Below are 16,399 nucleotides of genomic sequence, written 5' to 3' on the forward strand. Positions count from 1 at the left end.
ATTTCAACTTTCTCCTTAATTGGATTTAGTTTTACATCGTGTGTTTGGACCACAACTGCATACAGTTGGTTTGTAGTTACTAAGGAGATTAGTGACTTCTTTTTCCAGTATTCAATCCAACATATGCAACCGAGTCACTGAGTAACTGGGGTAAAAATCCCCCTTTTTCGTCACGAGCTGTAACTCAGCATGGTCGCAGAGCATTTTCTTGCACACCACAGCACTGCTGAAAGTCTCCAAGAGAGGATGTATAAAGATAGCAGATGTTTCCTGGGGTCTCATTCCTCCCAAAACTTTTTAGTGCAATCTTTCAGCACTATGTTATAGATTCAGCATCTCCCGTGATGAAATAGAGACCAGCTTACATTATACCCCCATCTTTTTTTTTCCCCGGAAAAAAGAAAAAGAGGAAACAGCAGATTAAAGAATCTTGAAAAAGGAGGGGAAAAAGTCACACATAATTAACATTTGCATCTGAACACATACTATTTGAAATCAAACTAGTTTAATGACAAGAATCCAGCATAGAGTTCTTTACAAAACAAAGTTACAGTACAAAACTAAAACTCAAGCTAGTGGGAAAAAAGGAACTCCTGTGACTATTACTGCAGTAGTTGGTACTAGCTGCTTGGCTGTCTTAAGCATTCCCATTGAATAAACATTACCTTACCTTTGCTCTTGGCGTTGGCTCTGCCCAGCAGGACTGTCTCATTCTGACGCAGAAAACAGCCATCCTGAAAATTCTGAAGAACAGCTTCTGTCACTGGTCCCACTGCAGTGCCGGCATCCCTGCTGCAGCCAGCATGCGACAGCATGGGGCAGGCTGCAACTGGAGCCAACTGGGAAATTGGGAAACTTACCTCCAATAGCTTACCACTCCCCCCTCCAATAACTGACCAAACTGTCAAGCTGTACTCCACTAAGATAGCAAGTTTCCCCATCTCCCAAACAGGAAGAATAGCTCTGAACGGGTACATTGTTCAGACCTGAAGTTAAACTGATTATGTTTAGTAATCAAAAAACTTCTTTACTCCTCAACCAGAACTCGAACGTTTAGGTAGCTGATCAAATGACAGCAAATATTCACTGGAGATAAATAGTATCTCACCTATTCTAGCACATTCTGATGGTTACTACAAGGCATTCTGACACATGCAGCTGTCTCACCAGGTTACGGGTTTGGATATTGTGCCAGATGCAGAATCTACCAAAATAAATAAAATAAAATAAAAATTAAAAAAAAAAAAAAAAGGACCCTTGAAGGATCTATCCATTATAAAAAAAAACACACCAAAAAACCCCAAACACACAGGAAGTCTGCCACAACTCCTTTCCACTTATAACCATCATAATGCTCATTAGCAAAGCAGCAAAGCCGCAGCTGTTGGCTGGCACTTCAAGGTCACAGACTTTCAATTAGAATTTTTGAAGTTCAATAATGTTTAACTCCATTTTTATAGTTTTCACCAATATGGAAGCAAGTCAAGTGCTTTTCCCTGATCTCCCTTTTCAGGTGACTGAAAGGGCGTAACAATACAAGAAGCACTGATACTTCCGAGGAGACAGCATAGGAATGTCTATGAGGCGTGTCATTTTTAAAAACAGGGAGGAGGGATGGTAAAGACTTCTTTTTCATGCCAAATGATGGAACCAAAATTGGAATTGTTCTTCATTCAGAGAAATTAATAAGGTTCCCTGTAAATGGGCAAATGTCTATAGATAATTTTAAACCACCCAAAATCAGGCATCAATTGCAGTGGTAGCCCCCAGCCTAACCAAGTAGGTTGTTTTGCTCCTTCCCCTCCTGCTCTCTCTTATTCAGCAATCGGCTGAGACAAATTGAGAAAATTACACTACAGAAATTAGGGGCAACCCTGCTGCAAGTTCTTTTCTAAAGATAAAAGCAGCTACTAAAGCCCTGTAGTGAAACAATGACAGAAGCTCTTCTTGGGGAAAGCTAGTGCTGTTAAAACCTTAATTGTGATTTGTGTTAATTATCAAAGTACATTCATATATATTTCATAATCCAATGTATTACAAGTTATTACCAATAAAACCATACCACAGAAACATTTATTGTTATTCACATTACATGAAACAAAGCAAACTTTAAAAAGTCTTAAAAAGCAGAACATTTTGATAAGACATTTAAAAGCAGGAAAACATTTTAAAAGTAGATTTCACCTAACAGTGCACCCAAATGTACTTACCCAAGAAATGAACCTTCAGCTTACCAGCACACTGAAACATGTACTACTAGCAGTAATACTGCTCCTACTCCTCAAGGGAAATGTGTAGAGAATAAATTTAGTCAAGATTTCAACTGTAAATCTGCACAGCACGTGCAACAAACAGGTGACAAAAAATGGTGTGAATGTCAAGTCCCATATGTTGTCATCTTCAGTATGACTCACAGCAAACAGCAGCAGTTCCTAGAGGCAGTAACATGCTCTAACACTTCTTCTGTCTGACCATTCTCTGCAGGATCAGTAAAGACTATACCCATAGACTTCTTGAGAATTGCTCGCATTAGTTTTAAGTAGTGCTCTAATATAAAACGGTTTCGTTCCACTCCTCAAAGACTGTGTTATTAAAGCCAATAATCTAAAATTAGTATTTTATCAGACTGAATTTTATTCCAAGATACATTTACAGAATTGCGAAAAGAAAAAGAAAACAATTAGACTACATATAAGAATTCTATGCAAAAAAGACCACAGTTAAGGAACAACTTTAAACTATAGTCAAAACCAAAGAGAAAAACAAGTGTGCATTTCCTCCAAGATACCTAAACTCCCCCACCCTTCTCCAAGAACTTGCCTCGGTATTCAGCAACTGATCCACCAGCTGTAGGAAACCTATCTTGGATTATTGAATCACTCTGGAATTTTGCCCCAAAATTTCTAGCTACTCAAAACATTTAAGTGACTCTGCAATGAAACTTTTAAGATTTTACAGTTGGCCATGAGATGGAGCCCTCTGGGGTTGTTAAAAAAAGGATGGATATTACTTACTGGTCCACTAAAACCCGCGAGTTGAGTGATCATCAGACACACTATGGAAATGATGAGCCTGGTGCGGCAGAAAATCCACACAACCCTCCGGAGAGAAGCATCATCAGGCCCACTTTCTTTCAGTTCTTCCTGCCACAATCTCTCCAGCCTAGTAAAAACAGAAGCCTCATGTTATAAATTTTTCACCACAATTGAAGGTACAATCTCGTAAGTACTTTTTTGTGAAAATTCCAATCACTTCCTAGTTCAAGCAACAAAAACTACTAGACATCAAGTGAAATACATACATGGTACATTCTGTAAGGTAAAGAGAAATATCTGCGTCTTGAAATATCTATGTTGTGTTACTTCTACAGAAGGTGCTTTCCCTAAAGTCTCTTTGACAATCTTAACTGGCAATCTTAGCCTTTCCTTGCTTGACAGAAGAGTTGTAGAGTCAAACCTGACAAAAATTCTCATTAGTCATGAAAGGTTAGCCTGATCACAAGATCTGACCATATTCAAATCACTTTGCTATTGTCAGTATTCATTTTCATTATTTTAGCGCAAGATTTTTTCAGTGCAGCCTTAAGAACTTGGTTTTGACAAAAAATAGACATGCGAAATCAGAAAAACAACTGCTAAACACTCCTGGAGACAGAATCCTCTAAGTTCACTGATATAAGCCAAAGTTCAGAAATGGTGCAGCAGGAAGAAGTGGTATTTGAAGGATAAAACTAAATTCCACTATCCTGAGAAAGATAGAACAAAATATCACTGGTGCTTTTCTAAGGCAGTATCGTTATCATTGCCTGTGAACTAACACATGGGGAAAAAAACCAACCACAAAACCAAGGAAATAACGATGTGTCTACCTTCTACAATTGACATCTGAAGACTCATGACTTGATAAAGACCATACATCATTCATAAACAATTCCCCTTTCTTGTATGCTCTGTGGGCCAAAGGAGTGAGCCAGGAGAAGGTCATGCAGGAGAACAGCCCAGCATTATCAACAGGGTGCTCATGTCTAAAAGAAAGAAAAAGAAAAAACACAAACAAAAAAAGAAAACGGAACTGTAAATCCCTCAGAAAAACAAAGCCTCCTCTCATTGAAAGTACTCAGAGTACCAAATAGCCCACACCAGTCATACTTGCTAAACAAATCTGATGTTCCTGATATTAGTCAGCAGACCTACAGCTGCAATCCTGTTTTGTGACTGGTTTGAAAAGCAAATGCTGTATATCAGTTCTTTTGTAGCCTACAGACTTACTTGGAAGTAGTCCGTATGGGTTTCAGCACATTCAAGCCATGGTGGTATTTGCTCTTGTGATGCTCTTCATCCAGCATTCTCAGCTGGGAATGCACAGAGGTGTCCAGTGGCAGGCCCTCTGCCCGAGCAGCTGCTTCCAGGGCATCTTGGCATTCAATCTGCTTTTACAAGACAGACAGAGGAGTCAGACTTCAAAACTATGCTTAAAGTCCATGACTCCCAACTCCAGCAACTCTGCTCCTCTTTATTCTGTGAAGTACTGCCCAACAGCAATCGGTATCATTTAAATGTCCTAGAAGACAAGCTTCAGCCTGGCAGTAAAGAGATAGAACGCACACATTCTAGATCTGCAGTAGATTGCTGCATTTGTAAAACATTAATTAACACTAGTATTGTGCCTGTGCATTAAAAGAATAAATGGATAGACCAGACTAATCTTTCCTTCTGCCACAAGAAATACAGTAGAGAAAAATTACAGAATCAGCTACCTACAACATCAGTTCAGGAAATCAATGTCTGGCTTATGACACAGAATTAAGACATATTTGTGATAAATTTACATGCTCATAGTGTAATGTAGAAATTCTTATTCACAGAAATTTCAAATTGTTTTCAGAATACTTCTAAAGTTCCTTCTTCAAAAATATCTTGGATTAGATCAAAAACTAAATACACGTTAAGCAGAGCTGTACTTTCATCATGTTCCCACTTTTCCATTTTTTCCTAAAGGGAACAGATGACAATTTTCTCTGCTCCCTGCCATATTTTTAAACAACTCAGCAATCTTATTAAAAACCATTCAAAAGGGAGTTCTCAGATCAGGGTTGTTTTACCATGGTCCCGGTGAAAGGCAGACCTAAATGCTTGTCTAAGAGGACTGGGGAAACAGCAATTATATGGATTACTTAGAATGTTGCAGAGTTAAAATAAACCTGTTGATCAGAAGCTAGATGTGGCAAAACTATCTGAAGAGATAAGCTTGTTATCTATACTCACAGAGGGCTCACTATTGGCTCTGCTAACTTAATAGACCATTTACTGCAGTCCCATGTTACCTGTTTGTAGTCTAGTTTTTTTTGAAATGGAGCTACTTCGGGGCGGGGGGAACAAATAACTGAGTTCTGAAGGAAAAAACTTCCTGGCAGTCTCACAATCAGAGATAATGTGTTTACCCTTCTTAGTTGCCTTACCAGAACAAGTTATTTTGTTTCTTTGAAAACAGCAACTGGTCCTGACCTCAATAAACATACTCACTAAACCTAAAGCTATGATTTACAAAATTACAGAGGTACTAAGAAAGGAAAAGAATATTACAACATTATGATACATGAAGTGACTCAAAAATATGCCACACTTGAAATCTGAATTAAAAGACTTCTCACTCCATTTTTTTTTAAATTAGTGACTCTCTAAGGGCGATACTGCCTTATTAAATCTACCCAAATCAGCATTAATAAGTGACCTGCCAAAGATGTCTCAAAGGACGCGGTAGTGGGAAAAAGTTCTGCACCACTGATTTTCTGCTTATAGAGGAATTCATAGCTAGTTTGTTAAGTTACACTCTGCAAGAGCCCGAGGCAAATCTGACCAAACACCCTGCTGCTGCTAAGATGCTTGTTTGTAAGTGATGCCACAGGTTATTTGCAGAAATCATTGTTTTCCAGCGCACACAAAAAGTGCTTATAAGTTAATAAAAAAAGTCTTCCAAAACCAAAACCACTGTATGTGTTAGCATAAAAAAAAAGTTTTTCACCACTTACAAACTAGAACAGCTTTCTAATAAGAAAGCACAATTGCAAGATCCTGGATTTTCAGGCAGTCCAAAGATAAAATTCTTAAGCACTCACTGTGAAAAATAAACTTTCCAGTCAATAGAATTCTCTCAGAGAAGGTGGAAAAGACGCACTGATAAAAGGCTAGGGCACTGCCTTTGCAGTCTTGCTATACAGGTAAGTATTAGCACAAGCCCATAGTTAAGAACATCGCTCATCAGCAGCTCAGAAAGGCTGTCAAAATCCCACATGTACAACTATCAAGAAACAAGTGCATCACACTACTGGGCAATTAAGATTCTAAGAAAGACCATACAGTTGCGTGTCATAGAATCATAGAATAGTTAGGGTTAGAAAGGACCTCAAGATCATCTAGTTCCAAAACCCCTCCCATAGGCAGGGACACCTCACACTAAAACATCCCACACAAGGCTTCACCCAACCTGGCCTTGTACACTGCCAGGGATGAAGCACTCACAACCTCCCTGGGCAACCCATTCCAGTGCCTCACCACCCTAACAGGAAAGAATTTCCTCCTTATATCCAATCTAAACTTCCCCTGTTTAAGTTTTAACCCCTTACCCCTTGTCCTGTCACTACAGTCCCTGACGAAGAGACCCTTCCCAGCATCCATAATAGGCCCCCTTCAGGTACTGGAAGGCTGCTATGAGGTCTCCACACAGCCTGCTCTTCTCCAAGCTGAACAGCCCCAATTCTCTCAGCCTGTCTTCATACGGGAGGTGCTCCAGTCCCCTGATCATCCTCGTGGCCCTCCTCTGGACTTGTTCCAGTAGTTCCATGTCCTTTTTATGTTGAGGACACCAGAACTGCACACAATACTCCAGGTGAGGTCTCACAAGAGTAGAGTAGAGGGGCAGGATCACCTCCTTCGACCTGCTGGTCACGCTCCTTTTGATGCAGCCCAGGATACGGTTGGCTTTCTGGGCTGCGAGCGCACACTGCCAGCCCATGTTGATTTTCTCATTGACCAGCACCCCCAAGTCCTTCTCCTCAGGGCCGCTCTGAATCTCTTCTTTGCCCAGTCTGTAGCTGTGCCTGGGATTGCTCCGACCCAGCTGTAGGACCTTGCATTTGTCATGGTTGAACTTCATAAGGTTGGCATCAGCCCACCTCACAAGCCTGTCAAGGTCCCTCTGGATGGCATCCCTTCCCTCCAGCATATCAACCGGACCACACAGCTTGGTGTCATTGGCAAACTTGCTGAGGCGCACTCAATCCCACTGTCCATGTCAGCGATGAAGATGTTAAACAAGACCGGTCCCAACACCGATCCCTGAGGGACACCACTCGTTACCGGTCTCCAGCCGGACATTGAGCCATTGACCACAACTCTTTGTGTGCAGCCATCCAGCCAGTTCTTTATCCACCGAGTGGTCCATCCATCAAATTGATATCTCTCCAATTTAGAGACAAGGATGTGGTGTGGGACAGTGTTGAACGCTTTGCACAAGTCCAGGTAGATGACATCAACTGCTTTACCCTTGTCCATCAGTTCTGTAGCCCCGTCACAGAAGGCCACCAAATTGGTCAGGCAGGATTTGCCCTTAGTGAAGCCATGCTGGCTGTCACCAAGCACCTTGTTGCTTTTCATGTGCCTTAGCATGCTGTCCAGGAGAATGTGCTCCAAGATTCTACCAGGAACAGAGGTGAGACTGACTGGTCTGTAATTCCCCGGGGTCTTCCATTTTCCCCTTCTTGAAAATGGGGGTTATATTTCCCTTTTTGCAGTTGTTGGGAACTTCACCTGACTGCCATGATTTTTCAAATATGATGGCCAGTGGCTTAGCAACTTCTTTCGCCAGCTCTTTCAGGACCCGCGGATGGATTCCATCAGGTCCCATGGACTTGTGCGCGTTCAGGTTTTTAAGATGGTCTCAAAACAGATCCTCTCCTACAGTGGGCCCAAGGTCTTCATTCTCACAGTCCCTGCACCTGCCTTCTAAGACTTGGGTGGTGCAGTCAGAGCCTTTGCCAGTGAAGACCGAGGCAAAGAAGTCATTCAGAACCTCAGCCTTCTCCAAATCCTGCGTAGCCAGTTCTCCCGAAAGCTTCCTCAGGGGGCCTACTTTGTCCCTAGTCTGTTTTTTGTTTGCTACGTACCTGTAGAATCCCTTCCTGTTATCCTTAACATCCCTGGCTAGGTTTAATTCTAACTGGGCCTTAGCCTTCCTAACCTGGTCCCTAGCTTCCCGGACAACATCCCTGTACTCTACCCAGGCTGCCTGTCCTTGCTTCCATTTTTTATAAGCCTCTTTTTTCATTTGAATTTTCCTCAGCAGCTCCTTATCCATCCACGGAGGTCTCCTGGCCCTTATACCACACTTCCTTCTAGTAGGGATGCAGCACTCCTGAGCTTGTAGCAGGTCAGAAAACCTTCAAAGCAGAGTTTTAATTCGGAAGGAATGAGACTCCTAAGCAGTTTTACAATGCATTCCTAGAGCAAAAGACTGAAGTACAAAATTCAGCAACAACCCCACCACTGTTCATTTAGGTTTCCGAATCCCTGTTGCTTTTTCAGGTGCTCATCAACTGGCAACAGCCTGACTGCCTGCATGCATGTACAGTTTTCTTGGAAACTAAAACCTTGAAGAAATCATTAGCAATGTGGCAGAACTGCCTCCAGCACTGCTCTTGAAATAAATGTCTAATAGATCAAGCACTATCAAACAAATCAGACAGTGCTTTTTCTAATTCAGCAATGTATTTATGCACCAACACAAGCAATGAACCAAGTGATACAAGACAGTGCTGGTAACTCTAAAGACATGCTCACAGAAACAAAGCAAGTCTAAATCAGAGATCACTAATGGCATAGGGGGGATACAATTCAGGTATTTGTTGGAAAAGAGCAGCTCACTACTCAGTATCATCAAAAAAGCCAAGAGATAACGAAGAATTGTTACAAATGGCACAAAAAAAAATAAAGCAGGACATATTAATATACCACTTAAAATTTTAGGGTTGCCCCTTTTTTTGAACACCAACCGGTCCCCTGTCACTTCAGTTCAGTAAGGGTATTATACTTAAAATTACTTTCTGCAAGCAATGAGAACAGTTGGAACTGGAACAGCTTCCACACAAACATAAATTTAAGACTTTTCAGCTGAATAGAAGGGAGGAATAAAGATCAGGTACAGGTATTTCATATGTCCATAAAGTCATGAAAGGCATGAAGAGGAGAATTAGGGAATGATCACCAACTGTTCTTACAACAAAAGAAACAGGGACAGTCAGTGAAATTTATGTTTTTTCCATAAAGCACATCTGAAATCTAAAATTCTCCATCACAGGATGCTGTAAAGTTCAAATACATAAACGGACTAAAAACAGCAGGATGCTCACATAGGATAAGTATATCATAGCTTATTATTAAATGCATGAGAGAGGACAACAGCAACCACTTACCCAGCATCTTATTAATACCTAATGGATTTAAAAAAAAATAAATTCTGAAGCCCTGGGCAGCTCCTAACAAAGGGTAATGGTTCTGCACCCCTGCTTCATGATGCTATGACACACCTGGGTACAGGATGCTGTGATTCAAGAGATAACTGGGAAAATTAACAGATGAAGAACTACTCTTAATCCTGAGGACAATCCCTGAGAGTATGAAGAGTACTGAGAAAGTACCACTACATATGACATTGTCTTCTTCTTTTACCTCCACAGCTAGTTCACAGGCAGGCAGAGAAAGAGAAGCATGGCTGGTGCTGCTATCACAGAGCATGCCTGCCCCCTCTGACTTTGTGCAACTTCAGAGAGCAACAAAACCCTACCAGCACCCGTTATGATGCCTTGTCTAACAAACTGCTCATAGCAATAGTGAGCACATAAGATCATGCAAGAGCCAGAAAGGTAACATGATTGGCTCACGATGGAAAGTCTGGGGAGGTAAGCAAAATGAGTAATTTAAGGGCAAGGAAAAAGACTTGCTCATTAAATTTGAGACAGCAATACCAAACTCACAATCTGCATACCAAGGTCAGGTGACAAGGCCATGAAAATACTGAAAATTTAGGAGCCAAGCTACAATGTTATCAAATACACACGGTGCCAGAGATTAGCAAGACAAAAGTAGGAAGCACACATCAGGAGCATTACGCAGAAAGGCAAGCAAACTCACATATGTGAAATAAAAGGGCACTTCTGAAAACCTGCCAAGCAGCCAACATGGCATTTATCTCTGAGGATGAGGAGTGGGTAAAGGAGGCAGCTGTGTTGTACATAGGAAGAAATTGAAAAAAAATATATATATATATTAAAAAGTGAGATCCTAGGCAATATCATATTCACAGAGAAGGTACCAACATATTGGTTTGACAATTGTTAACATCAGATAATAACAGCAAAACCAGACAAGGCTGGAGGCAAAGCAAAACAGACTTTCTTTTACATCTCTTATCTTAAAGAAAAAGAATTTAATGTATATGCTGCCAACATATAACCCAAACTCCACCCATCAAACAAGTACTGTCTTCCTCTTCCATAAAGCAGAATATCTTCCAGGGCTCAGATCACCACAAGGAAGAAAGTGCATCTCTTCTAGTCCTACTGCTACCTGACAGGAAACTAGACCAGAGCAGACATAAAGTCTTCTTTGACTAACTCTTGCAGCTGATACAGAATACAAAAGCTACTGTAGTTGATCCATTATTACATAACAACAAGATTGCTCTATTTGAGTAGTAAAGAACTCTGACTTAGCACTTGCTGAAGAGGAACTCCCATCTCTTGCAGTTAGAAGGCAGAGCTCAGCAGGCTTCTTCACTCTTTTGTTCAAGTCCCCAGTAAGGAGAGGCAAACGGGAAACAAACCAGCACGACAGAGCTTAGGACTAGGCAGGTGCATGGGGAGAAGAATTACACGATCACCGGTTCTGCTCAGTGCTTAAAGCATTCTCATATTACAACTTTGCGATGAACAGCAATTTTAAAGTATTTAAGAGTCTTCATTAAAGGACTGGTGTTTCAAAACAAGATTAGTTATTAGCTGGTATGGGCTGGGGAAGAATAGGATCAACTGTTCCAGTCAGCTTAAGTATAATTAAACCAAATAAAACAAGAGTCTACGTAAAGATTACTCAAAAGTTGTAATTACATCCTTTGTCCCAAAAATTACTCCAAGTCTTTCCAAGAATAGAATCATAGAATAGTTAGGGTTGGAAAGGACCTCAAAATCATCTAGTTCCAACCCCCCTCCACCCCAAAAGACAGGGACACCTCACACTAAACCATCTCACCCAAGGCTCTGTCCAACCTGGCCTTGAACACCGCCAGGGATGGAGCACTCACAACCTCCCTGGGCAACCCATTCCAGCGCCTCACCACCCTAACAGGAAAGAATTTCCTCCTTATATCCAATCTAAACTTCCCCTGTTTAAGTTTTAACCCCTTACCCCTTGTCCTGTCACTACAGTCCCTGACGAAGAGACCCTTCCCAGCATCCATATAGGCCCCCTTCAGGTACTGGAAGGCTGCTATGAGGTCTCCACGCAGCCTTCTCTTCTCCAGGCTGAACAGCCCCAATTCTCTCAACCTATCTTCATACGGGAGGTGCTCCAGTCCCCTGATCATCCTCGTGGCCCTCCTCTGGACTTGTTCCAGCAGTTCCATGTCCTTTTTATGTTGAGGACACCAGAACTGCACACAATACTCCAGGTGAGGTCTCACGAGAGCAGAGTAGAGGGGCAGGATCACCTCCTTCGACCTGCTGGTCACGCTCCTTTTGATGCGGCCCAGGATACGGTTGGCTTTCTGAGCTGCGAGCGCACACTGAAGCCGGCTCATGTTCATTTTCTCATCGACCAGCACCCCCAAGTCCTTCTCCTCAGGGCCGCTCTGAATCTCTTCTTTGCACAACCTGTAGCTGTGCCTGGGATTGCTCTGACCCAGGTGTAGGACCTTGCACTTGTCATGGTTGAACTTCATAAGGTTGGCATCAGCCCGCCTCACAAGCATGTCAAGGTCCCTCTGGATGGCATCCCTTCCCTCCAGCATATCAACCGGACCACACAGCTTGGTGTCATCGGCAAACTTGCTGAGGCGCACTCAATCCCACTGCCCATGTCAACGATGAAGATGTTAAACAAGACCGGTCCCAACACCGATCCCTGAGGGACACCACTCGTTACTGGTCTCCAGCCGGACACTGAGCCATTGACCACAACCCTTTGTGTGCGGCCATCCAGCCAGTTCTTTATCCACTGTGTGGTCCATCCATCAAATTGATATCTCTCCAATTTAGAGACAAGGATGTGGTGTGGGACAGTGTTGAACGCTTTGCACAAGTCCAGGTAGATGACATCAACTGCTTTACCCTTGTCCATCAGTTCTGTAGCCCCGTCACAGAAGGCCACCAAATTGGTCAGGCAGGATTTCCCCTTAGTGAAGCCATGCTGGCTGTCACCAAGCACCTTGTTGTTTTTCATGTGCCTTAGCATGCCTTCCAGGAGAATGTGCTCCAAGATTCTACCAGGTACAGAGGTGAGACTGACTGGTCTGTAATTCCCCAGGTCTTCCATTTTCCCCTTCTTGAAAATGGGGGTTATATTTCCCTTTTTGCAGTTGTTGGGAACTTCACCTGACTGCCATGATTTTTCAAATACGATGGCCAGTGGCTTAGCAACTTCTTTCGCCAGCTCCTTTAGGACCCGCAGATGGATTCCATCAGGTCCCATGGACTTGTGCGCGTACAGGTTTTTAAGATGGTCTCAAACCAGATCCTCTCCTACAGTGGGCCCAAGGTCTTCATTCTCACAGTCCCTGCACCTGCCTTCTAAGACCTGGGTGGTGCAGTCAGAGCCTTTGCCAGTGAAGACCGAGGCAAAGAAGTCATTCAGAACCTCAGCCTTCTCCAAATCCTGTGTAGCCAGTTCTCCTGAAAGCTTCCTCAGGCGGCCTATTTTGTCCCTAGTCTGTTTTTTGTTTGCTACGTACCTGTAGAATCCCTTCCTGTTATCCTTAACATCCCTGGCTAGGTTTAATTCTAACTGGGCCTTAGCCTTCCTAACCTGGTCCCTAGCTTCCCGGACAACATCCCTGTACTCTACCCAGGCCGCCTGTCCTTGCTTCCATTTTTTATAGGCCTCTTTTTTTCAGTTGAATTTTGCTCAGCAGCTCCTTATCCATCCAAGGAGGTCTCCTGGCCCTCCTGCTGCACTTCCTTCTAGTTGGAGTGCAGCACTCCTGAGCTTGTAGCAGGTGAATATCAACCAAGTCTTGGGCCCTCCTAGTTAGGGGCAGTAGTCATAGTTAGGCTTTTGCAGGCAGCACGGGCAACCCCTAAAGCCCTGTTTTTCCAGACTTTCGTAAGCCATGAAACCCAGGAACATCTAAGAACTATGTAGGTTTACAGGTTCACTGTCCAATCTGCTGTTGCTCAGTGAAGTAACAAGTGCTCAATGAACTTCATATTCCACTAAGGCAATTTTCTTCTCCTTTCACTGGATTTGATGCAGTACACAATCTACAAAAGTATTAGTAGGAGGATTTGCAGCTTTAGACTCCCAGTCTACTCTATAGCAAGAATGCTTTACAATACTGTGCCCAATTAGAACCCTATTTAGGACTAGCTCGGTGTATCATCCACCCATTCCAGCTGTCTCCCTGAAGGAGAGGCAGCAAGAAGCAGGCACTGGGCTAAATCACAGACAATGGGTGAGAGGAAGGTGGCACTGATCCTTTAGACATCTGTATACACTGACTACAAAGTACAGGCAGCATAGCTGAACTCACAAAGCACAGGGATGAGACCACCAGATAGCTTTAGAAGCCTAGAAATTACTGTTACAGCTTCCAGGACTGTTGCAATGAACCAAGTAAAGGAGTTCAGACCTCTGTTTTCTTCCACCTCCTGATAAGCAGAGTATAAATGAAAGCTTATGCCTCTGCTGCCTTCCCACAGGGAAGAGTAGCTCATTACAGCACCGACTCTGTATCTAAATAAACAAGTGCAGCTCTGCCATATCTCTCAAATGTGAAAACTGTTCAGAACGTGTTCTGACTTGCCACAAGAGTTCAGAGACTCAACAGCTTTAAGTCCAGCCATTTGCTCTAACACACTTCTATATGTGTCTTTCTTACACAAGACCTCTGCAGTTACTCTTCTGGGCTATGATAAGCAGAAGTTAAATGAGTAGTTAAATCATTGTTTCAAAGCTAGCAGAGTTTAGGCACCCTCAAGGTAGAACAGAAGTCTTGCAGTAGTGCCTGGAACTGATATGAGGGCTTTGCAGCAGAACAACATCAGGGTATGCATGTTTGTGATGAGCCCGAATATTTTCGTCACATACTTAAGCACTTTTCCCTGATGCACAGAGCTCTTGCTAAGGACAGGTGTACCAGTTTTTTCCAGGAACATTGCTTATTTGACCTTGCCCTTGAATTGTGGCAAACATTAGCACTGAGGTGAGATGTTCTAAATTTTCCTGGCAAATCCACTTATTCTTGTAATCCAGGAAATGCGTAGTTTGGCATGTAGCATTCATTTTGGGATTTTGTAACAGTAGCTGCTATGTATACATCTGGTAACAGCTATGCACGCACTTAGGCTTCTGATATACATGAATCCATGTATTGTTTTGCATGAAAACTAATATTCATGAATACTAGTGATGATATAAATCAAAGGATATAGGATTTATTCAGAGCTGAGGTTGTACACTGATCTTCCAGCACTGAAGCTACATAGTACATGCACACTAACAGTACAGTAACAACAGACTCTGACTGAACTGGAAAAAATGATCACCCTTAACTACAAGTTTCTCTACAGAATTAGCATCCTATACGAGTTTGGACCACAAGGCTGGGAAGCTAATTCCTCACTAAGCAGTTAAAACTAGTATAGGAGAGGCTGAGGATCTGAATCCTGACTTACTCAGATAGGCTCTACTATCCTGAACCACATGCAGACAGCCTGCCATACGCAGTAAGCGGGTTTTTTTTTCAGTAATATCCTTGGGCCATGCCTAAGCTAGGTCACAATAGAAGCTACACAGATCAAGTTAGTACACCAGGAGTATCCAGGGAGTCTTTAAACTCAAGCCTCCATGGAGTGCAACCACCAGTGAATGATGGCAGAAGACTTAACACCACAGCATTTACCAAGCCTAATACAACAGCCTTTTATTCAACTCACCCTCCTGTACTAACACATGCTTCCAAAAGCTAAGGACACCCCACTCAAGCAGCAAATTTAGTTTTGAGTTTAGTTTTATTTCAAGTTAAGCTTTCCAGTAGTTTGGTATATATCCATCAAATCCTTCTGGCAACCCTTGCAACTGGACATGGAGTTTGAGATAGCCACAGGTAAGAATGGCCCCAGCACTAATACGGAACACTACAATACTCCAAGCTTTACTTCACTGAAGGTCAGTCTGCTCCTTACACACTTTCAGTCATGAGCAGGCCAATTTACACATCTCCTTTGGACAAAGGGAATGCAACTAGCAGTAGTCAAAGAATGATGGCAAGTGACAAGATCTGAGGTGTCATCATGTAGCTAAAACTTAGACAAAAAGATAGTTAATGTACTAAAGAAGGTAGCTGACTTTTAATGCAAGACATTAATTTGCCAGAACACCAGTGTTCCTCTAGAGAATGTCTCTGCACAGAGAAGGATTTTGCCTTTTTGTTCCTCCTCCTATTACTAAGTATTACTAAGTATAAGGTTTCTCAGATACAGTTAACCCCCACTCCAAGTTTCAGGTAATACGTGACTGGCTGATGGATACGGGCCTTTCTCAGCCGGTAGTATGCGCATATAGACACAGACAACAAGGTAGAGATATCACTTCTTCAGAGTGGTTGGTGAATCATCTGAAAACATTCATCAACAACTAAGTCAAGAATTTCGTGTCAAGTTGCCAAGTACTTTAGTAGCAGAAGTTCAACGGCACAACTTGACAGAAGTTATTGTAACCAAGATACATTCAGTCCTTTGGGATATCACAAAATTGATGCATTTTTAGAAATTAACATGAGTATTTGCTTCTGAACATTAACTGTGTTCAAAGTTCTCAAAGATAACAGAACCAACTGACATAGGATATGGTCACAGATATTCTAGACACTATCAGAGCAGTTCAGTCACTGAAACTGGGTTTGAGGGATGCTATCCCTGAATTTCATGCATTGTTCGCCTTAGTCTCCATCATGGGAGCTTATGTGTTCCAGTTTCTAAGCTTCCTTTATATTTAAGGCCTTGACTTCTTCCTGCCACCTCCCTCCTCTTAATATGACACATTATGATAGCTGCTTTTTCCTCAGAAGTAAGCATTTCCCCCATTACCTTGACCAATTAGTCAACTGCAGTTTCACTTTCACGTGCAGTGAACAC

At 42.4% G+C, this 16,399-nt stretch overlaps 1 protein-coding gene across 7 annotated transcripts in view; it reads right to left on the bottom strand.

Moving 5' to 3' along the window:
- The window catches only part of ABCC5 (ATP binding cassette subfamily C member 5), a 77,686-nt gene that overhangs the window by 53,830 nt on the left and 7,457 nt on the right, over window positions 1–16,399 (bottom strand). For 4 of the 7 annotated variants that reach the window (XM_065674382.1, XM_065674376.1, XM_065674375.1 and 1 more), the window contains 3 exons: window positions 4,269–4,429; window positions 3,869–4,024; window positions 3,015–3,162 (listed from right to left, as the gene is read on the bottom strand). In XM_065674382.1, coding sequence (XP_065530454.1) covers window positions 3,015–3,162; window positions 3,869–4,024; window positions 4,269–4,429 — 465 coding nt within the window. Of the gene's footprint in view, window positions 1–670; window positions 1,157–2,610; window positions 3,163–3,868; window positions 4,025–4,268; window positions 4,430–16,399 lie in introns of those variants that run through there. The other 3 variants (XM_065674377.1, XM_065674381.1, XM_065674378.1) reach the window with 3 other exon arrangements.

This window comes from Lathamus discolor, chromosome 3, assembly GCF_037157495.1.
Source record: "Lathamus discolor isolate bLatDis1 chromosome 3, bLatDis1.hap1, whole genome shotgun sequence".
Lineage (NCBI taxonomy): Eukaryota > Metazoa > Chordata > Aves > Psittaciformes > Psittacidae > Lathamus > Lathamus discolor.